Source organism: Colobus angolensis, unplaced genomic scaffold (assembly GCF_000951035.1).
Source record: "Colobus angolensis palliatus isolate OR3802 unplaced genomic scaffold, Cang.pa_1.0 Scaffold8, whole genome shotgun sequence".
NCBI lineage: Eukaryota > Metazoa > Chordata > Mammalia > Primates > Cercopithecidae > Colobus > Colobus angolensis.
Genome location: NW_012121820.1, coordinates 6296100 through 6320500, shown reverse-complemented (window position 1 = coordinate 6320500; position 24401 = coordinate 6296100). Strand labels below are relative to the sequence as shown.

Sequence of the window (24401 nt, the reverse complement as noted above, 5' to 3'; positions counted from 1 at the left end):
TACATACATACATACATACATACATACATAAATAAATAAAATAAATAAAACAAACCTGGTGACAGAGCAAGACCCCCTCTCAGATAGATTAGATAGATAGATAGATAGATAGATAGATAGATAGATAGATAGATAGATAAAAGCAAGCCCAGATAGATAGATAGATAGATAAAAGCAAGCCCAGGAAGTATTTCAAGGGAAATTCAACTTGCTTGACAAAATAAAGAGTCTCTGCAAGGGACAATATCCAGCTTCACATTATCTCAGTTCTAACCCCATGATGGCTTCTCCCTAGCTATGTGACCCTAGGCACTCTCTGACCTTAAGTTTTCTTATTGATAAAATAGACATAAAAGCAGCTTCCACCAAAAAAGCTCTTAAAACACTACCCAGTACATAGTAGGCAATTGGTTGGTGTCCGCTTTTTTTTTTTTTTTTACTCTGCAGGCATTTAATAAATTATTTCCTATATTTTTATATAACTGTGCACCTATAATACAAAACTAGGCCAGGCACAGTGGCTTACGCCCTGTAATCCCAGCACTCTGGGAGGCCAAGGCAGAATGGATCGGTTGAATCCAGGAGTTCAAGACCAGCCTGGGCAACATGGCGACCCCGTCTCTACTGAAAACACAAAAAATTAGCCGGGCATAGTGGCACATGCCTGTAGACCCAGCTACTTGGGAGGCTGAGGCAGGAGAATGGCTTGAACCCAGGAGGGGGAGGCTGCAGTGAGCCGAGATCTCACCACTGCACACACCAGCCTAGGTAACAAACCAAGACTCTGTTCCAAAGAAAAAAAGAATGGTGGTCAGAGACTCCCTGCCCAAAGCCTACTAAAACATCCCAAGACCTCCAAAGTTGTTTCTCTACCACTGTGGAAGGTCCTGAACAACTCCCTACAGGGGATCCCCTCACCCAAAACAAGCCGAACAATGCAGTGTACTCCCTTAAAGCAGGTGCTAAGAGGGCCTAGGAAACTGGTGACCATCAGACTCATGCTGCTTTCTTTTTCACAAACAGAAGGGGGCCAGCTTCCACGACAGCTCTCATCCAGAACCAAGACCTAAACACACAAAAGCTTTTGGGAAACAGCTTCTGCACACAGAGCTGACCAACTCACACACCGTTCTTCATGCTCTGTAAGCCACCTTCAGTGGTTGCCTGACGGGTGAGAGATAGAGGTCCCTGCAGAGCAGTCACAGCTGAGAGACTAGAGCCATCAACCCTAAGAGTCTGGGAATACTGGGTACAAGGGGGTAGGTATTGTTTTCTCCCATCCTGCCTGTGTCCTAAGTAGATCTACTCATACTGTATCAACCTATAGAGTAAGAATCCCACATCATCAAGATGGTTCACATTTGTTATGCTCTGATGAAGAGGAGGGATGTACAGCCTGTCACCAATTCCTCCTGCTCTTCAAATAAAAAAGAAACTCCTGCCGAGCCCTCTAACTGCAGCTCCAAGCATCCTCTCCTCCCCTGACCCTGTTTAACTCCCACTATCCTCCCAGCATTTTCTGAACCCTCTCAGCCCCAGCCCTTCCCCTCCCAAGCCTCTGCTCTTCCTGGTCCCTCATCCCAGATCTTCGTACCAGGCCCCCACCACTACCTCCTGATCTGAGATTATCTTGCCTATTAGTTCACTTGTGTATCATCCTTCTTCCCCGCTAGGATATCAGCCTTCACATGGGCAGGAACATTGAATCACCAGCCTCCACTACACAGCCTGGCATGAAGCAGGCATCAAATATGTATTTCTTTGAATGAAGGAATAAAGGAATTAAAGTCAAGATGCAATACTTCCTACCAAATCCAGCACCATCTCAATAATTTCCATTTTGTCTTCTGACAGTGGACTGTTGGGATTCCTAGTACATGAGTTTGCAAATGATTTGGGAATTCACTCTTTTGGTCTGCAAGACGGCTAGCAAAATTTAGCAGGGGAAACAAATTTCAGCTTCTGGACACTCTGTGTGTGTACATAACTTGTAGTACATGTATCTTAAGTAGTCTCCCCTACACACTAACACGCTTTCTCAAACCAATCGGTAGGGCTTCAAAAGGGTCTTTGCCTTAGTTAATCACAACTTGATAAAAGAGAACTAAGATATTAACTGCTGCTCATCTCTGCCTACCTGTTGTTCTCAAGCACGCAGTGGGCTCCGCTCTACAGGGAACTGCTATTAGCTGGAATAATTCACTCTGCCGTGTGCGGAGGGGAAGGGGAGGGCAGGAAGGCTGGGAGGGAGGGCTCACACCTGTCAAAACAGCAACCCCTTATAATTTCCCATTGTAGCTTCAGAGAAAAGGGAACAGGAGAGAACTACTCAGCATGATGATAAGAGATTCATTTACTGGCAATCTAGGAAACTACTTCTAATCTTTGAAAGAATGATTTGGAGAGCAGTTTCCATGGAAGTTTAATTTACTTCAGAAACCCCTCCCAAAAACCAAAACAAAACAAAAAAGAAGAGCAGCACTTCAAACAGCCACAGAACCCATTCCGATTTTGGTTTCATCAACAGACTCAGTCAAGTAAGATGACTTTCTAACACACCTGAGAAAACTAGCTCACGCCATTACCAAGCTTAACATACCACAGGAAATTTATTTCAACAACAAGATCAATGGTTGGTATCATGACAATAATCAGAATAATAGCTACAGCCTCCAATTCTTTTCTTATCTAATAACAGTATCAAAGTTCAGTGAAAGCTACATGTTCCAAGCCTGTGATTAACTCCCACCTGTCATGTTGTCCAAAGAATCGGGCATCGACCTGCCCATCTTTATCCCTCAGAGCTTTTGCAGGCCAGAATGGAAACCCCTTCAGTTTGGCCCAGACCAAAGGATGTGGATTGCTCTAGGAAAAGAAAAACAAGATTCAGAGTTTGTACATATTTGACAGCAAGATACCCACCAAAGTTTGGTATGTGAGGATGAAGCAGGATTGTGGGACACAGGCCATGAGTGGAAAAAGAGTTTCGAGCAGGGTCGGCCCGTGTGGTATTCCCTAAAAGGTGTGTGGCCAAGACACCTGGACAAAACTGCAAACGGAGTTAAATGGTGAAATCAAAAGCTGAAGTCCAGGCACAGTGGCTCACGCCTGTAATCCCAGCACTCTGGAAGGCCAAGGCGGTGGATCACTGAGGTCAGGAGTTCGAGACCAGCCTGGCCAACATGGTGAAATCCCATCTCTACTAAAAACAGCAACATTAGCCAGACGTGGTAGCACTGTTAGTTCCAGTTACTCAAGAGGCTGAGGCAGGAGAATCACTTGAACCCAGGAGGCGGAGGTTGCAGTGAGCCAGGATCACGCCACTGCACTCCAGCCAGGGCAACAGATCGAGACTCCACTTCAAAAAAAAAAAAACGATGACTAAACCAGGGTTGTTGGATCCTAGCTGTACCATTACTACCTGGGCAGGCACGAGCAAGACATTTCACCTTTCTGTGCAACATACTCACAGAGACAATGACGCCAGTACCTTCTGTTACATTTGGATTAAATGTGCATCATACCTAGCGTCTGATAAGGGGCAGTATTTTGCTACCTTTATTCTTTATTGAAGGCTATGCAGAGGCTTCACTATTGCCATGTTAATCTCCAAAGGCACGAAGAGATGCAAAGTGTATTTTCTCAACTTTCCTTGCCTAATCTTGCCTCTGAACCCACTCCAACCCGCCACCCCCACCAACACACACACCAGTGCATCCCAACAATGTACTTCTCTCTGCAGTACCCCAGTCTGGGAAAGGCAGATACATGGGGAAACTAGGGTGACTTTATTTCCCCAAGGAACCATGTTTTGGAGGAACGATGGAGTTAATCCAGGGAAGTATTTTCAAACCTCTTAAAATAGAACCAACATGATTTGTAAATCACACACTGATTTAAGCTCATCTTATTATCCGAACAGCTTTGCTGCATCCCACATCTCTGATGAGCTAGCTCCCTTTTATGCTGCATCTTGCAGTCTGCCCAGGCTAATCAACCCAGGAAACCATGATGCTATCTCTGGCACATGAACTTTCAGCCTAAGAGGTTTATCCTACCTGGATTGCTTTCCCTCTGTCATAACTTTATCAGCAAAAAATTATCTTAAAACTCCATCCAAAGTTTCATCTAATAAGCCACCTGGAAAAAGCTGTCTCGGGGTAGTCATCCAAGGCACAGGGTTCCGTAAATGAAATAAGCAAAGTAAATCCAACTTACACAAGGCTCACAAAACCAGTTATCTCGTTTTTGGCAAGCAGCTAGATAACATTCTGGACATACTTCGATTTCATTCATCTGTAAAGCAAAAATACATTAGAATGTGTCACCCCAGAGGTGGGTATCTTGTGGACCTCAATCAATGCTTGATGATTTTGAAGGTTAAGATGTTTTAAAGTCCCACAGAGGGAACACCTTGGAGATGAATCCAACACATTGGAGATGAATCCAACCGCTATGCATCACTCCCAGTGCTTCCACCCACTCCAAGCCATAGTCCTTTCTCTCTCGACCACTGCAACAGCTAACTCCCCACATCACCTGCTTCCACTTTTACCCCCATTATAGACATTCTCTGCAGAGCAGCCACAGCCATCTTTTTTTTTTTTTTTCCTCCTGAGTTTCACTCTGTTGCCCAGGCTGGAGTGCAGTGGCCCAATCTGGGCACACTGCAACTTTGCCTCCTGGGTCCAAGTGATTCTCGTGCCTCAGCCTCCCAAGTAGCAGAGATTACAGGTGTACACCACCACGCCCAGCTAATTTTTGTATTTCTAGTAGAGTTTCACTATGAGTTTAGTAGGTTTCACTATGTTGGCTAGGCTGGTCTCAAACTCCTGGCCTCAAGTGATCCACCCGCCTCAGCCTCCCAAAGTGCTGGGATTACAGGTGTGAGCCACCGTGCCCAACCCAGAGCCACCTTTTATAGAATAAATCTGATCTTGTCCTTCCCCTGCTTAAAAGTCCCCAGTGACTTCCCATTATACCCAGTAGTTCTCTGTCAGAGCACTTGAACCATTCCCCCCACCCACAGGGATCACATAGCAATGTCTGGAGACATTTTTGATTGTCACAAGTGGGCCAAAGGAGAGAGGGGGGGACTACTGGAATCTAAGAGGTACACGATAGTCCCTGCAACTAAGAATTCTCCAGCCCTAAGTGTCAGCAGTACCAAGCTGAGAAACTAACAGTGAAGTCTAATGACCTGACAGGTTCCTTCAAAGCCACATGTGATCGGGCCGCACCCCACCTGTCTGGGCTCACCTTGCAGCACCTCCGTTCCCCAACCCCTTCCAGCCACTGTGGCCTGCTCTGCTTGCCAAACTCAATTCTATGTCCACAGTAGCCAATTCATACCACGTTGCCCTATTTCATCTTCACTGACAACAATCGGAAAATTCAATTACCTTACTGTCCTTTTCTCTCATAAGAAAGTACATTCCCCTAGAGTAACATTGTGGCTTAGAGCCAAAGACACCAGAAGCTCCCTTCTTGGATCTCAAGTCAGACTCCAACATTTACTAGCTCTGTGACTTTAGGGTAAGCTGCTTCTCTTCTCAGAGCCCCAACTTGTTGATGTATTGAAGAGAAAAAAAAAAGCAGCACCCACCACAAAGGGCTGTTATAAGAAATTAAATGAGATAAGTGTAAAGTGCTTCAAGTGACAGAGTAATCAATTTCACCCATTAACATTTATTGAAGACTTAGAGTGTGCTGCTAGTATTCTAAGAATTCTGTAAATATTAACTCATTTATCCCATACACCCCATGAGATAAAAAAAAAAAAAAAAATGAGGCCCCAAATAGTTAAGTAACCTGCCCAAGGTCTTATAGCAACAAAGTGGCACAGTCAAGATTTGAACCCAGGCAGTCAGGCTCCAAAACCCATGCAGGTCACCACTGCACTGATATTTGTTATTCCTTTCTACCATTATCAGCCTTATTCTTCTCTTTAACTCTTATCATCATGCAAGGTGCCATATATGTAATAGGTGCTCAGTAATTATAAGACTAACAGACTTCACAGGTCAGTGAATAAGTAAGTGAATGAATGTGCGAACAAATGCATGGATGGCAAAGTGCACCTCCTGCTTCTAGCCCACTCTACTTCTGGGCTGTTCCAAAGGAACATATCCAAAATAGCCCGTATGACTTGTCGTCAAGGAAATGAAAACTAAAATCACAGTAAGATGCCTACTATTTTTGTTTGTTTTGTTTTGTTTTGTTTTTTGAGATGGAGTCTCGCTCTGTCGCCGAGGCTGGAGTGTAGTGGCGTGATCTCGGCTCACTACAACCTCCACCTCCCAGGTTCATGCCATTCTCCTGCCTCAGCCTCCCGAGTAGCTGGGACTACAGGCGCCCACTACCATGCCTGGCTAATTTTTTGTATTTTTTGTAGAGACGGGGTTTCACCGTGTTAGCCAGGATGGTCTCGATCTCCTGACCTCGTGATCCACCCACCTCAGCCTCCCAAAGTGCTGGCATTACAGGCGTGAGCCACCACACCCAGCCAGATGCCTACTGTTTTTACAAATTACATTGTTGGGGCAAGGGGACACATATATACATACAGTTTCGTAATTACAACTCCCAATATTGGAAAGGACATACTCTCATTGTAATTGGAACATCTGACATGTTCACAGCCTCAGAGTAATTTTATTTCTAAAAATTAAACTAAGGAAATCATCAAACGCACAATGATATTCATCACCTTGTTACTTAAAATGCTGATAAAACTGGGTACTACTTAATGACAAGAGGAGTAATTAAATGAATGTCCATGAGTTGTACGTAATACTATACAGCCATGAAAAATTCTGTTCTTCCTACGAGTTTAATTACCTAGGAAACAGAGAAAATACATAAAATAAACTAAGTGAAAAAGCAGTTTATAAAACTCTCTACATATAAATATAGACATAAGCTGGGCTTGGTGGCTGAAGCCTATATTCCCAGAGTCTTGGGCGGCTGAGGCAGAAGGATTGCTTGAGCCCAGGAGTTTGAGACCAGCCTGGGCAACATGGCAAAACCCCATTTCTACCAAAAAAAAAAAAAAAAAACCAATTACTAAAAATTTTAAAAAATTACCCAGGCTTTAATTAGCTGAGTGTGATGGTGTACCCAGTACAATTTGAGACCCTGCCTCAAAAAATACATAGAACTATATCTATATATAAATTTATATGGATAGATAACTTGTTTTCTTTTTTTCTCGAAGACAGAGTCTCACTCTGTCACCCAGTCGGGAGTATAGTGGTGCTAGCTTAAGCTCACTGCAACCTCTGCCTCCCAGGTTCAAGTGATTCTTCTGCCTCAGCCTCCCGGTTTAGCTAGGATTACAGGCATGTTCCACCACACCCAGCCAATTTTTGTATTTTTAGTGGAGACAGGGTTTTGCCATGTTGGCCAGGCTGGTCTCGAACTCCTGGACTCATCTGCCTCCCAAAGTGCTGGGATTACAGGTGTGAGCCACTGCCCCTGGCCAGGTATCTATCTATATCTATCTGGATATATCTAGATCTAGATCTATATATCCTTATATAAAAAGACATGGATGGGCCCCAATGCTATCTGAACAGTTTTTCTTTATGAATGAATGAGAGCACACTGACATGCTGAAGGTCATCCCATCTCAGTTTTTTATTCTCACAATGAGATCTGATAAAGAAAGCCTCCCTCATACCATTTTGGCTGTAAGCCTGTCCCACAACCACCAGAGAGCCTCACAGCTCACATGCCTAAGATGTCTGTTCCATCCATACTATCACAATTATGGGCATTTGTAAGAAAACAAGTTCTCCTGGACACCTGGGCCACTCTCCCAGAAGCAGTCAAGGCCATGCCCCCAGATATCAAATCCTCTTCTGCAAGAGGACCAAAAGGGACCTGACACAATACCAGGCTGTGAGGCCAAGGTCAGAAATTATGAGTTCTATCTAGGCAATCAGGAAAAGACAGGAGGCCCAGTGCTTCCTGGTGACTCAAGGGTAAAAAACAAAAAGTCCTTTCCATCTCCCTTAGATCACTGCTACCGTAAGGGTGTTTTATAATACATTGGGGCCCCTCTTTGTTCTTTTTACTTTCCTTGAAGAGTAGGGGTACTGCCTCAACAAATTCCAAAATCACCTTGGCTACCTACTAGGAGATTCTGCAAATGGAACCTCACTGCCCCATCCCCTCCCTCTGGGTGCATCTAAAACAGGACAGTGGGAAATACATACCTCATGTTCACAGATTTTGATGACTACTTTCGCTATTTGCGTCAATTTGTGATTTCCTAAGGGAATAAGAAAACAGGATTAATTCTAATAGAAATACTGCAACACCAGGCCTGGGGATTTTACTTGCACTAACAACGTGTTTACTTGCTTTTCCCCCAGGATTAAGCTTTTAAAGGCTAAAACCAGAGGTTCCTGGCTTCTAATAGTGATTCATATTATGTGATTCTTCCCATCAATGTCGATGACTCTTTGGCGCCTCGATGCCATCTTCTCTGCAACTGAGCAATTTATGTGGGTTTCCCTAGAGATCACAGATTAATACTTTTTAAATGCTTTGACACTCTAAAGGCTCAAATTAATGAAAAAAGGCCTTATTCTACCCATTGTCCCAGATGCCAGTACAAGAAGAATCCAAGAGAAAGAAGAAGACATTTTCTTGAATAGCTCTGGTGTGGCTAGTGCTTCAAAGCACATTTTCTTCTTGGGCCAGATGTGGTGGCTCATGCCTGTAATCCCAACACCTTGGGAGGCTGAGGCAGAGAGATCACTTGAGCCCAGGAGTTGAAGACCAGCTTGGGCAACTTTTTAGCGAGACCCCATCTCTAGAAAAAAGCAACACACACACACACACACACACACACACACACACAGACACACATTTTCTTCTCAGCTCCTCAAGAAGCCATTATTAGGAAGCAGGAATAAAATGTGCCCATTTAATGAATGAGTAAGCCAAGGTTCAGGAGTCATAATTTACATTACTTAGCTAAAAAAGTAACCATCTAGCCCCAGGTCTAACTACACTAAACCAGAGGACAAGATGGTCCAAAAGTCATGTTTTCTTTGAACGTTATGGTATTTTTAGAAGTTGTAAATTTGTTGACATCAAGATTTCACACACACAAACACACAATATACCTACATTTCTGGTTTGCCTTGAAAACTCAGAAGATCCGATAACTATAATCAATGGAGCACTGGAGCTGAAAACAGTAACCTTTCCAGTCCAGGTAGGAGTTCTCTGTTCTCCATGATCCACAGCACATCACTTGACCTGCAGCCTTCTTCGCTTGTGCTAATGTTTTTGTTCTTCTACCTGACCTCATCCACTTGTTTATATAATCTGGGCCTTTCTATATATTCGAGTATATAATCTTTACATAAATTCTTTTTTTTTTTTCTTCTTGAGATGGACTCTCGTTCTGTCACCCAGGTTGGGGTGCAGGGGCGCAGATCTCAGCTCACTGCAACCTCTGCCCCCTGGGTTGAAGTGATTCTTGCGCCTCGGCCTCCAGAGTAGCTTGGATTATAGGCATGCACCACCCCACTCAACTAATTTTGGTATTTTTAGTAGAGACAGGGTTTCACCATGTTGGCCAAGCTGGTCTTGAACCCCTGACTCAAGTGATCCGCTCGCCTCAGACTCCCAAAGTGCTGTGATTATAGGCATGAGCCACTGCCCCTGGCCCACACATTCTTAATGCCTAGTGCCTCTCCTTTTTCCCCTCCTTTCACTCTCAGCCCTGCATTATAGTTAATAATGCAGTATGTGTGCGTAAAGCAGATACACATATCTTAAACACTAGCAAACAGGCTGGCGTGGTCTCTCACGCCTGTAATCCCAACACTTTGGGAGGCCAAGACGGGCAAATCACTTGAGGTCAGGAGTTCGACACCAGCCTGGCCAACATGGTGAAACCCCATCTCTACTAAAAATACAAAAAATTAGCCGGGTGTGGTGGCACATGCCTGTAATCCCAGCTACTCAGGAGGCTGAGGAATGAGAATCGCTTCAACCGAGGAGATGGAGGTTTCAGTGAGCCGAGATCACACCACGGCACTCCAGCCTGGGCATCTAAGTGAGACTCTGCCTCAAAATAAATAAATAAATAATCCTACTTTTGCAATGAACAAAATATCTGAATAGGTGTTTACAAACAAAGACATACAAGTTACTAGTAAGCACAGGAAAAGATATGCAGTACCACTGATCATTAGGAAAAGGCAAACTAAAAACATCATGACATAATACTTTACACCTTCAAGAACAGGTAAAATTTAAAAGGCAGACAATATCAAGTGTTCGCCTTATATTGTGTGGAACTAAAGAAAAATCTAATATACCCTGCTGGTAGAATGTAAAATGATAGAACCACTTTGCAAAAACAGTTTGGTGAAACATACTAAGTTAAATAAAAACCTACTCACTGAGATGGCAACACCACTCCTAGGTATTTACCCAAGAGAAAGAAAAACCTATGTCCATGCAAAGACTTGCACAAGCAGGTTCACAGCAGCTTATTCCTAACAGCCCAAAGCCGAAAACAACCCAAATATCCATCAGCATCAACTAGGTCAATGGATGAATGGCGGCATATTGATCGAATGAAAAGAAAAATCAGTCAGCAACAAAAAAAAGGAACCACTAATAACACATAACACAGATGACTCCTCAAAATATTACACTGTATAACAGCAGCCAGACACACAAGAGAACTACCTCGGACTCCATCTATATGAAATTCTACAAGAAGCAAAGCTATTCTATCCTAACACAAAGCAGAAAGTGGTTCCTGTTGAGAGTGGGTTTCCTAGAAAAGGGCATGTATGAGAATCCAACAGGCTGATAGGAATGTTCTGGATCTTGTGGTTACACATTTGTCAAATTCAATGAATATAAACATAAAATCTGTTTTATTTTATGCAATTATACTTCCATTAAAACAAGGTTTGTAGAAACAACACTAAAAGGTAGCAGCACCATGCAGCCGCGAGCCACCTTAGATGTTAGTTCATACCTTAAAATGAACTTGGTCACTGCCTCCTATTCACACATATTAGCACAATCGACACACAAGTATTCTCAGTATGAATTACGAGCCTGATTTTTGATGAAGGGCAGGAATTTGTGCAACACATACACAGCACACTCTTTCTTAGGAGTCATCTAAGCCACTCACCCCCATTATAAATGATGCAGTTGTGCAAAATCCACTTTGCATCAGCCAGGAAGGCTTCTGTGCAGCCATACATTTTCTTTTTCGCGTTCTGGGAAGAAAAGCGATGGAGCATAATCACAGTGAGTCTAGACAAGCCACAGTCAGTGACTCTTGTGTCCCCACATAAGCAGTCATTTGCCAAATCAATTAGTGTTCTTCCACTCATTTTCCAAGATGCTTCTTTTTAACCTACCACACACCGACTAAAGAACGTTTTTAATTTTTAGATCTATAACCCTATAAAAATGCACTCTTTGAATTTATCACAATAACTGGAATTTTCTCATTTTATAGTAGCTGTCATTTATCATGTAGCTTCTTCCAATAAACAGGGTAGTTTATTTATTTACTTTTTTTTTTTTTGAAGGTGGAGTTTTGCTCTTATTGCCCAGGCAGGAGTGCAGTGGCGCAATCTCGGCTCACTGCAACCTCCGCTTCCTGGGTTCAGGCGATTCCCTTGCCTCAGCCTCCCGAGTAGCTGGGATTACAGGCATGTACCACTATGCCCAGCTAATTTTAAGTAGAGACAGGGTTTCTCCACGTCGGTCAGGCTGGTCTTGAACTCCTGACCTCAGGTGATCTGCCTGCCTTGGCCTCCCAAACTGCTGGGATTACAGGCGTGAGCCACCGCGCCCGGCCAAACAGGACATTATTTATTATTTATACATATTTATACATTATTTGTTATTAGTCTTATGGTCTCACACAAACCTCACAATAATTTAATGAAGTACTTATTACCATACCCATTTTACAGAAAGGCAAACTGAGGTACAGTAATGTTAAGGAACGTTATCTAAAATTTCACAGCTCTTCACTTATAAAGTTAGGTTTCCAACTCCATCTCTCTTGAATGACTCCTTTTTCCACCACACCATGAAGGTATGTGCAGTTTCCTAAAAACAGACTGGATTTATGGTTTGGAGTTATCAGGGAAGACAATATGAAGTAATGTTTCTTCCTCATGGATGCATTTCACTGCCCATATTTTGCTGCAAACAGTTTGAAAATCAGCCTCAGTTTGATGTGGACAATCGAAAGTGTTCCAAGTATAATTTTCAGCATGGAATTTCAGCATGAACTTTTAAAACTTTCAGGCATTTGGGTGGGCGTGGTGGCTCAAGCCTGTAATCCCAGCATTTTGGGAGGCCGAGATGGGCGGATCACGAGGTCAGGAGATCGAGACCATCCTGGCGAACACGGTGAAACTCCGTCTCTACTAAAAAAAATCCAAAAAACTAGCCGGGCGAGGTGGCGGGCACCTATAGTCCCAGCTACTCGGGAGGCTGAGGCAGGAGAATGGTGTAAACCCAGGAGGCGGAGCTTGCAGTGAGCTGAGATCTGGCCACTGCACTCCAGCCTGGGCAACACAGAGACTCCGTCTCAGAAAGAAAAAAAAAAAAAAAAAAACCTTCAGGCATTCAAGAAATATCCTGATCAGTAGAATAAGTCAAATTCTAAGAAGCCACATCTTTATTGCTAATCTGGAGGCTTCCCAGACACTTAATTTTCTCTTCTTCCTTCCTGCTGCTCTCATTAGCACCTCTGAAAGAAAGAAGAGGTAACGTTCAACTCAGTCAAATCACTAACTCTTAGAAGCTACAGCTTTTGCAGGTAAAAAGCTAGAATCACTCGTGAAAGTATTACCAAAGAATTTCAACATTCCACTGCAATCTTGGAAGAATGTTACAAAAGAAAGACGTTAGAGAATCAAGAGTTCTTCTATCCAAATAAAGGAGCAATGAAAATGCAGAGAAACAATTTAAGATTGTTATGTCCAACTTGAGATAGAGTATGGGCAATGAGGGAAGAAGAGCCTTAGGCGTCTCAGCTGTGGGCTACAATGGTGAGGTTCTTTGATGGAGGCCAACCTTTTCCAATGTACAAAGGTCCATTGGATGGAAGATGTATTCCGCATAGTCAGGGTGCTGTTCCAATGGAACAGGCTTCTGGAATGCGTCTGTCTACAAAAGAGAAGATATGCACACCCATCATTACTATGGAGAACCAAGCATTAATGCTAACAAACGGCTTGAAAAACGGAGACAACTTTTCAGATAATAAAGTTCTGAAGGTTTCCATAAAGGATGACCTTGGGGAGCTCCAAATTGTCTACCTTCTAATTCTGCCTGGTTATTGATAATTATGAGCCCAACTGTGATCCGATTTTATTCTTGGTTTTCAATACACACTCAAGAAACAGATCCTGTCTTCTTACATTAAGATTGACAATTACAATATGCACTGTAAGTTAAAAAGATGCTTTAACGAAATCAGCAACTTTCTCCTGACTGATTTGATATTCAACGATTTATTTGAGAAATTAATGCCTTCTTCAATTTTTCTTCTTGGTCTTTAATTCTATGGATTGACAAGTCTACATGACTCATTCTTTTTGTAAACATTCATTAGCACATATAATTTAGCCTAAGAAAAATCGAAAGTAATTCCTTGCCACACTCAACATAAAAATTATACCATAACAAAAAAAAAAATTGTGCAAACCAAACTAAGCGAACTAGTGCTTCCACTGATTGAGATTGTATTTAAAAGAGCCTAATTTGTTAAAGGTTCTCAATTGAAGGGTATCCAATTGGCATGCTCTAAATTTTTATCATCTCATCAAAATTTCAGAATATAATCTCAAAGCAACAAAAGCTTCTTTTTTTAAAAAGAAATAAAACCACAGTGATTAGCCCCAAGAATCTACATTTCTGTACAGTAATGGACTTAGGCAGCAAACTCTCAGTAGTTCTACAAAGGGTCACCACTAGCCCCTATGGTGCCTTTGTGCAAATCGGATACGGGGCGCCACATCTGCAAGTTTCTCTAGATTCGTCTGTAGGGGCCAGGCGCAGTGACTCACACCTGTGATCCCAGCACTTTGGAAGGCTGAGGCAGGAGGATCATTTAAGGCCAGAAGTTCAAGACTAGCCTGGCAACATAGCGAGACCCTGTCATTACAAAAAACCAGTAATAAAAAAGTTAGCTGGGTGTGGCGGTGTGTGCATCTATAGTTCCAGCTACTTGAGAGTCTGAGGTGGGAGCATCGCCTGAGCCCAGGAGGTTGACGCTGCAGTAAGCTATGATTGCACTCCAGCCTAGGCAACAAAGCAACAGTCTGCCTCCAAAAAAAGAAAAGAAGGGAGGGAGGGAGGGAGGGAGGGAGGGAGGGAAAATATTCATCTATAGAAAAAATGTCATAATATGCTTATTATATTGTCAAAATAGTATTATTTTCAAAAACAAGTTATTTTTCTGCCATTTTCCTGAAAAGTATTATGATAAATACACAAACCACAGTGGCTATGGTATGACCTGGGACTCGCAGGTGGGGCACCTATGTGAGGTACACAACTGGCCAGCCCTGCCCCACATGCAGATTTTCCTCAAGGGGCAAAGGCTGTATATCAAATCCCATCTCAAAATTGAAGGAACTAACCAAAATCTCACCCTCTACGGAAAAGTCACTGATTGAGTTTTCCTTGAAAGTTCCATCATCAGAGCTGGGACATAAATAAACTGTGTTGTGCTCAGCTTCCTCACTGAAATGGATTTTCCTAACTCCCGTGGGAAGGAGCACAAAGCTCCCCTTGCTGGGTGTTGTATGAGGTTTCACTTTGCAACCAATCAGAATTTTCAATCCCCCTCAACGTTTTACTATGTCATTGCCCAAATGATACGGTTTGGTTCTGTGTCCCCACCCAACCTCATCTCAAATTTTAATCCCTACATGTCAAGGGAGGAACCTGGTGGGAGGTGACTGGATCATGGGGGTGGTTTCCCCCATCCTGTTCTCGTGATAGTGAGTGAGTTCTCACAAGATCTTGCAGTTTAAAAGTGTTTGGCACTTCCCACCCCACTTCTCTTGCTGCCATGTAAGATGTGCCTTGCTTCCCCCCTTCGCCTTCCACCATCACTGTAAGTTTCCTGAGGCCTCCCTAGCCATGCAGAACTGTGAGTCAAATAAACCTCTTTTCTGGCCAGGCACAGGGGCTCATGCCTGTAATCCCAGCACTTTGGGAGGCCGAGGCTGGAGGATCTCTTGAGGTCAGGAGTTTGAGACCAGCCTGGCCAACATGATAAAACCCCGTTTCTACTAAAAATACAAAAAAAAATTAGCCCATGTGGTGGTGGGAGCCTGTAATCCCAGCTACTGGGGAGGCAGAGGCATGAGAATCACTTGAACCTGGGAGGTGGAGGTTGCGATGAGCCGAGATGAATCACACCACTGCACTCCAGCCTGGGTGACAGAGCAGGTCTCTGTCTCAAAAACACACACAAAAAAAAACTTTTTTCTTCATAAATTACTCAGTCGCAGGTAATATCTTTAAAATAGTGTGGAAAGAGACTAATGTACCAATTAAACTCCTTTGAGACATACAGTGCTTACTACTACAGAGAATTAACTGAATAGCATCATACCACATGTGTGATTTACACATACCTGAATTTGGGGACACAAGGAGGCCCAAAGAATACGTCAGGTGCCTAAAAAGCTAAGCTATTAACAGAACAAAACATATGTCATTACGTTCATTTACGCTTATACCAAGAGGAACTTTCTTCTTACCCCTGGCTGTTTCATTTTCTGAATGGCAAACTTGAGCAGGTAGGATAACTGTTCAATGGTGAGCATTGTCATGGCTTTACTCTGGGTCTCGATGCATTCTGCTACTGTTATTTTCTACAAGTCAAAGTCATACACAAATATCCAGTTAGAAAAAGGAAATTACCATCCATGTACTGATTTCTATTTTTTCAGCCAACTCACAGACAAAAAGCAATTCTCATCCAAATGAGACTTGTTGTTTCACTTAGCAAAGACTCCTGGAACAAAATGTAACAGACCTACTGGAACAAAATGTACCTATCAGTGGGTAACTATTAAAAAACCTATCAATTTCCTTATCAGGAAGCATTTTTAGCTCAGGAAGATGACAAAAGATGTGGGACAGACAGGGGCCTGAAAAATCATCATTATTATAACCTTTAGGTTTCAAAAATGGGATATGAAAGGAAAGGCCAGGTGGGCATGGTGGCTCACGCCTGTAATCCCAGCACTTCGGGAGGCTGAGGTGGGTGGATTGCTTGAGCCCAGGTGTTGGAGACCAGCCTGGCAACATGGTGAAACTCCATCTCTACAAAAAGTACAAAAATTAGCCAGGCATGGTGGCACGCGTCCATAGTCCCAACTACTTGGGATGCTGAGGTGGGAGGATGGCTTGAGCCTGGGAGGCAGAGGCTGCAGTGAGCCATGATTGCACCACTGCACTCTAGCCTGGGTGACAGAGTGAGATCCTGTCTCAAAAATATATATGCATAAAAAAAGAAAGTAAAGGCTGGATGATTTCAGGGTGATTACTTCACAGGATTAATACTTATCAACCATTTATCCTGATCCTCTTAAGGTTCTGGGCTGTCATTCAGGAAACTGACAAGGCATTAATTCAGTGACATCAATGACAGAAAGGGACAGACTTCCCTGCAGAAAGATTACAAAGGAAAGCAGTGGACCAATAATACATATGACTTCATTGTCCACCTCCCTTACTTTGAACCCATCTAAGGCGCTGTGTCAAGCTACACAAGAAGCACAACCTAAGCTAACTGTCTATCTCCATGGGCAATAGATATCAGCTCATAAGGGAAACTCCCATCAAAGAAGAGACCTAGAGGAATGTCTGAAACCAGATTCTGCTATGTAAATCTGGTACTATATCTTAAGGCTTCAGAATCCTTATGTAGCAGCAACAACAAAAATAGCAAATTCTGATCATGTCAGGAAACACTCTTTAACCATCTGTGTAGGGAGAGCTGAGAAAAGTTTTCTCCAATTAATTTGGATTCAGTTTCCATTTTTCACATCTCTGGGGCCTCCAAAAGGAACTCTCAGATGTGTCTCGTTGGTTGTCGAGGAAAAGGCCAACACAAGAGTCACTCAGAAGCTGAAAACAGTGCATGACGCACGCATCTATTTGCTTAGCTACCAGAGCCTGCAACATTCAGTCTTCCCAGTTGACTGCCATAACAACTCATCCCTGGAAGAAATTCAGGGCCCCGAATCTCAGACACAGAGCACCTGTTTGTTTGAATCTGGTTTGTTACCAGGTAACTTATCCATGGCAAACACTTGGGCTGCCTGCCGAACTATCATTCATTCCCTCTCGCCCTGCACGCCTTCTTCCTGGCTGGCAGTGCCTGGTTCCCACAACACAAAAAGCACCACATAAGCAATTTTCAAGGCTTTTTTGTACAAGAACTCGTGATGCAATACTGACCAATGAGCCCAGGGGCAAATTAGCTGGGGAATGATGGACAAATCTTTCTGCTGGATAAAAAGAGATGCAAGGAGAGACACCCTCCTTTTGGGAGAATTTCCGTCTATCCACACATAATACCTGAACCCCAGCAGTCAACTTATGGCTTGGAGAACATGTCACCTCAACAATGAGATGGAAAGCGTCTGGCTCTGAATAAACTCTGGCCTGGCCCTGCCTCTGGGTTCTGATGATAATAAATCCATATTGTTTCAGCCCCGGTTCCATCAGGAACTAGTGCTTGCATTAACAACTAGTTTTTGTTGGCTGGGCACAGTGGCTCACACCTGTAATCCCAACAATTTGGGAGGTCGAGGTGGGAGGATTGCTCAAGGCTAGGAGGTCAAGACCAGCCTAGGTAACACAGCAAGATCCTGTCTCTACAAAAGACTTAGTAAGTAGCTAGGTGTGGTGGTGTGTACCTATGGTCCCAGGTACTCAGGAGGCTCAGGTGGGAGGATCACTTGAGCCAAGGTGCTCAGGGCTGCAGTGAGCATGATCTCATTACTGCACTCCAGCCTGGGCAACAGAACAAGACCGTGTCTCAAATAAAAATAAAAGAACTATTATTTGCAGCAAAAGCATCCTATCAGAGCTGCTGTCATCTTTGCAATATCATTAAACAACTGGAAAAAGCTGGCCAAGACCAAAGAAAATCGGTGAAGGTTCCAGATCCCATGACAACGTAGTAGAATGGGGTCAGCCTCTGAGTGCAGAGGAGGACACCGCAGTACGATGCAAACCCTACATATTTCTCCATCTAGAGTAACCCAAAGAGAATAGCAGCCACCTTTTGCCATATTAGAGAGGACACCATTACAGTATCATCGTCATCATATTGATTTGATGTCTACTTTGTTTTTGTGTATTTCTTATTTTTCTCCTTTCCCTACACAAAAGCATGAGACACTGTCCTATAGCTTGCGTTTTTCCCTACTAAAGGCATCTGGATGATCTTTCCATTTCACACATAGAAAGCTTCCTCATTTGAGATCAAACTCCATGTACCTTTTTTTTTTTCTTTTTTTGAGACATAGTCTCGCTTTATTGCCCAGGCTAGAATGCAGTGGCATGATTACAGCTCACTGCAGCCTCAATCATCTGGGCTCAAGTGATCCTCCAAGCTCACTCTCCCAAGTAGCCAGGACTACAGACACATACCACCATGCCCGGCTAATTTTTTAAAACTTTCTGTAGAGATGAGGGTCTCCCTATGTTGCCCAGACAGGTCTTGAACTCCTGGGATCAAGCAATCCTCCTGCCTCGGTCTCCCAAAGTGCTGGGATTACAGTCATGAGCCACCACACTCAGCCTCCGATGTATCTTTGAATCCATGAGACATTCCACATCAAATAATTGTGGAGACAACATTTTTATTTTCAGCAATTCAAAACAAACATCAGAGTCGGGGGTCTCCAAGAACAGGAGCCACCTCAGAACGGTGGAAACTCTAATAGTTGGCTTAATAAAGGGTGCCTGGGCTTTGCTATATAGGAGGCATACACACTGCCTGACTACACCCGTGCACTGCTGCCTCCGGCCATCTGCCTAGAAGGTGTCCCCCAAATGGCTACGTGGCTCACTCCTCTCCTTCAAGTCTTTCTCAAATTTTAGTAAGATTTTCCCAGACCACCACATTCAAAATGAAAACACTTTGCACCCCTTTGGACTTCCTATTCCCATCCTGAATTTGCTTTCTTCACAGCACTTTTCTTTTAACTCATTATATGGAACATTATTTATTTTGGTTTTTGTCCTTTTCTGCTGGGGGAAAAAAAAAAAAAAGATTCATGCCAGTTTTTGTGCACTGTCGAATCCTCAGCACCTAATAGGCACTCAAGAAATACTTGTTGCACAAAAGAAAGCATCAGACGGCCACCACAGGGAACACGCAACCAAACGTGGTCTTCTCAGCTTAGTTACTGCTGACGATTCGATGATGAGGCAGGCAACAACATCCAAGGTGGAGAGGAACAGCAGGAGATCTTTTCAAAATGTGTGAGCCATTCATGATTTAGGAGTTAACTTTCAAAAAGTTCATCATAGAAGATACAGAAACGACGACTACAGATCTCCAAGGAATCCAGGGACTAATGAGAAACCAGAAATAATATTCCGTGCAATTGTCTTTCCAAGAGCTGCAGTACTGCAGCCACTGCCGGTGGTGGTCGAGAAGCGGGTGACCCGGATAGAACAGGTGGAAAGCAAGAAATTTCTCTTTCCCATCTATCTGGATTATTTGTAAATTTAAAAATAAAAGGAAGAAAGAGAAAGGAGAGGAAACGAGGCAGGTAATGCATTCATTCATCAGGAACTAACCTCACATTCAGGACAAAACCAGTCCCCCTCTGGTTCCGATGTCAGTCTCAGACACTTAGCGTGATAAACCCGGGGACAGAGCTCACAGCAAAGGACTTGGCCTTCCCGGTGACAAACCCAGCAGTAGAAATCATTTCGTCCATCCTGCGGTACAACATCAACAGGGTCTGTGGTGAGTGGCTGCTTCATATAGTAAAACGGACCATGTCTTAGTTCTGACTGAAATGTAGGCAAGAAAGACAGGTTTGGTTTCAAAACAAATGTGCATTCTCAAAAGGAATTTGAACAAGTACATCAATAACAACAAAAGAAAATTACAGCATTTCAAAAATTCATTAGAAAGCCAAACTATCTTAGGTTACTAAATACTTTATTAGCAAGTTGTTAAAATTATGAAGATTTTTCTTTTTTCTATTTTAAGAGGCCACGATTAAAAGTTGGTATCTAAGAGTCACAAGGCAGCCCTAGCAGAACGGCACACTGCCTACAACCCAGATCTACCTAGGTTCAGATTTTAATTCTACCATTAACCAGGTGCATGACCTTGGACAAGTCTCTTAACCTCTCAGCTTCAATTTTCTCATCTGTAAAATGGAGATGATAATACCTGACACTTCATGGTACTGTGTTGCTATTAAATGGGGTGATATAATCTACGCCTACTGATCAAAATGCCACCATACTAACAAGTGCCAATGTGGTTGGAAGCCCAGTTTACGGAAGTCCCAGTTTACAAAGCCAGTAAAAGCACAGTAGTTTGCAATGGGATTCTTTAAATGGCAGACATTTAGAGAATAGATCAATAGGGTTTCAGTTACCAAAAAATGGTTATCTTTTTTATTTCTTTTTTTTTTTTTTTTCCTTCAGAGATGGAGTCTCGCTCTGTCGCCCAGGCTGGAGTGCTGTGGAGTGATCTCAGCTCACTGCAACCTCCGCCTCCCGGATTCAAGCCATTCTCCTGTCTCAGCCTCCCGAGTAGCTGGGACTACAGGTGTGTGCTACCACGCCTGGCTAATTTTCGTAATTTTAGTAGAGATGGGGTTTCACCATGTTAGCCAGGCTGGTCTCCATCTCCTGACCTTGTGATCTACCCACCTCGGCCTCCCAAAGTGCTGGGATTACAGGCGTGAGTCACTGCACCCGGCCAGTTATCTAATTTTTAAGTTTACCCCCAATACATAAAGTGTTTATGAGCCAACAAGAGGCTTCCTAAAGCCATAATTCTTGAACATGGTAGGTCCTTGTTTTTGCCAGGGAGCCATATCTCTTATTTGACATCAGCAATGGCAGAAAGATGAGATGGGTGGCCAACTCATGGGAGCTCGACCTCTTCCTGGTATATTATGGTATATTATGGAATATTATGTTATATTATGGAATACAGCAAAGCCACACTTGAACACAAAAAGTCACTCAGGAGAAATTCATAATGAAAATGTCTATCAGAAACGAATACGAAATCCTATTTAGGAAGTACATGTGTAAGTCCAGTGGGAAGGTTCAAAAAGACATGGTAACTAGCTGTGTGGTCTTAGGAAAGCAACTCAACCCACTTTGAGCCTCAATTCCCTGGCAATAAAACCATGGAGAACAGTTTAGCCACAACCATATTCCCCACCCTCGAATAAATCTCACTGTATAACACGTTTCTTTTCTGTCCTTCAGTAAAACATGATGGTGTCCTCCATAAATATCTTCTATGTTGTTGAGATCCTGCATACTTTTTGATGATACCACGAATGGGGATTTACTAAATGGTTATCGTTGATACACAGAAATGTTGTCAGATTTCTAATACCGACCTCATATATAGACAGTTCCAATAGTTTATTGACTGAAAATCATATAACTCTAAGTAACATCGGTTTTGTCTTTTCCTGTCTAATACTTGATCGTTACTTTTTGGTTTTTTTTGTTTGTTTGTTTGTTTGTTTTGAGACGGAGTCTCGCTCTGTCGCCCAGACTGGAGTGCAGTGGCTGGATCTCAGCTCACTGCAAGCTCCGCCTCCCGGGTTTATGCCATTCTCCTGCCTCAGCCTCCTGAGTAGCTGGGATTACAGGCGCCTGCCACCTCGCCCGGCTAGTTTTTTTTTTATTTTTTTTAGTAGAGACGGGGTTTCACCCTGTTAGCCAGGATGGTCTCGACCTCCTGACCTCGTGAGCCACCCGTCTCGGCCTCCCAAAGTGCTGGGATTACAGGCTTGAGCCACCGCGCCCAGCCGTTACTTTTCTTTTTAATGGCTAGGACCTCCAAAATAATGTGCAAGAGTTGCCAAGATGGCAGGCACCCATATCTTGTTCCCAGCTTTTATTATGAGGTTTTGTTTAGTATTTGAGACAGGGTCTTGCTCTGTTGCCTAGGCTGGAGTGCAGTGGCAGGATCTCGGCTCACTGTAACCTCCACCTCTGAGGCTCCAGCAATCCTCCAGCCTCAGCCTCCCAAGTAGCTGGGACTACAGGAGAGTGCCACCGTGCACAACTAATTTTGTGCATGTGTGTCTGTGTGTGTGTTTTTTTTTTTTTGTAGAGACTGGGTTTCACCATGTTACCCAGGCTGGTATGAAGAAGTTTTACTGTTCCCAAATGCCTGGTATTTCCACAATCGTTGATGAAGAGCTTGTAGATGCTTGTTTAGCAGATCTTTGTAAACCAATGTTTCTAAGCCTATTCTCATTTCTGCAAAGTAAATAGCTAATACTTATAAATGTGATTGTATAATTCTTTTCTTTTTTTTTTTGAGATGGTGTTTCGCTCGTTGCCCAGGCTGGAGTGCAATGGTGCAATCTCGGCTCACTGCAACCTCTGCCTCCCAGGTTCAAGTGATTCTCCTGCCTCAGCCTCCTGAGTAGCTGGGATAACAGGCACCCACCACCACGCCCAGGTAATCTTTTGTATTTTTAGTAGAGAGGGGGTTTCACCATGTTGGCCAGGATGGTCTTGAACTCCTGGCCTCAGGTGATCTGCCCACCTCTATCTCCCAGACTGCTGGGATTATAGGCGTTAGCCGCTGCTCCTGGTCGCATAATTCTTGAGCCCAGTTATTTCCCTGTGTCCTATCAACTTTTAAGATAGCACTCTACTTGGTTTCCAGGGAATACCAATATCACTGCTACAATATTTTTTTCATGTTACATTTTCAGCATGCTGTTGCACGCCATCTTCATTTTATCCTGACAATCACCCAAAAAGGTACTAAGAGCACTCCCTAATGATAAAATCAGAAATCAAAAATGCTCCAAAATCCTTAAGTTTTTGAGCACTAACATGAAGCCACAAGTGGAAAATTCCACATCTGACCTCTTGTGATGAGTCACATATATTATTTAAAATATTGTATAAATTTACCTTCAGGCTATATGTATAAGGTATGTGATACGGTTTGGCTGCATCCCCACCCAAATCTTATCTTGAATTGTAATTCCCATAATCCCCACGTCATGGGAGGGACCCCGTGGGAGGTAAGTGAATCATGGAAGCGGTTACCTCCGTGATGTTCTGGTGATCGTAAGTTCTCACAAGATCTGACGGTTTTATAAGGAGTTTCCCCCCTCTTCTCTCTGCATTTCTCCTTGAAGCAGCCATGTGAAGGACGTGTTTGCTTCCCTTCCCCACCTTGATTTTACGTTTCCTGAGGCCTCCCCAGCCATGCTGAACTGTGGGTCAAACTGCCTTCCTTTATACATTACCCAGTCTCGGGTATGTCTTTATTAGCAGCATGAGAACAAACAAACTAATATAGTATGTATGAAACACAAATGAATTTTATGTTTAGACCAGGCACGGTGGCTCACGCCTGTAACATCAGCACTTTGGGAGGCCGAGACGGGTGGATCACCTGAGGTCAGGAGTTCCAGAACAGCCTAGGCAACATGGTGAAACTCTATCTCTACAAAAAATATAAAAATTAATGCACAAACCTGTGCATTAAGGCATGGTGGGACATGCCTGTAATCCCAGCTCCTCAGGAGGCTGAGGCAGAAGAATTGCTTCAACCCAGGAGGCAGAGGTTGCAGTGAGTCAAGATTATGCCACTGCACTCCAGCCTGGGTGACAGGGCAAGACATCATCATCTCAAAAAAATATATATCTATGTGTTTAGGCTTGGGTCCCATCCCCGAGATATCTCACTATGTATATGCAAATATTCCAAATAATAAAAAAATAAAAACTAAAAAATACTTCTGGTCCCCAGCATGAATAAGGGATACCCAACACGTACTAGTCTTACTTGACATGTAGAAAAACTTGGTTACTTGGTTAAAGAGATTTATCTGACCTTGGAGCCCAGAGCAAAGACTCAAACCTGGGTCTCCCGGCACACCCTCTCTTCCCTGTAGCCCTCACAAGACAATGCTGAGTCCAGGAGAGTGTGCGTTGACTTAGAGACCCCCTCAGAGAACATTATCTGTAATGCAAACTAAGTTCAGCTTAATGCACAAACCTAGAGGGAAAAAACATCTGAAATATAAGATGACTACTAAAAACCTGACAGAAGGGGACATGAACAGCATCCAGAGCACGGGCTCTCAACCTTGGTACTGGTG

The 24401-nt window shown here is 43.3% G+C and overlaps 1 protein-coding gene across 8 annotated transcripts in view; it reads right to left on the bottom strand.

Moving 5' to 3' along the window:
* ZMYND8 (zinc finger, MYND-type containing 8) overlaps positions 1 to 24401 on the bottom strand; it is a 163406-nt gene that overhangs the window by 73273 nt on the left and 65732 nt on the right. For 4 of the 8 annotated variants that reach the window (XM_011928842.1, XM_011928846.1, XM_011928841.1 and 1 more), the window contains 7 exons: positions 19858 to 20076; positions 15792 to 15905; positions 13090 to 13182; positions 11180 to 11267; positions 8220 to 8275; positions 4219 to 4296; positions 2750 to 2865 (listed from right to left, as the gene is read on the bottom strand). In XM_011928842.1, the coding sequence (XP_011784232.1) occupies positions 2750 to 2865; positions 4219 to 4296; positions 8220 to 8275; positions 11180 to 11267; positions 13090 to 13182; positions 15792 to 15905; positions 19858 to 20076 (764 nt within the window). Of the gene's footprint in view, positions 1 to 2749; positions 2866 to 4218; positions 4297 to 6709; positions 6841 to 8219; positions 8276 to 11179; positions 11268 to 13089; positions 13183 to 15791; positions 15906 to 19857; positions 20077 to 24401 lie in introns of all 8 variants that reach the window. The other 4 variants (XM_011928848.1, XM_011928849.1, XM_011928843.1 and 1 more) reach the window with 3 other exon arrangements.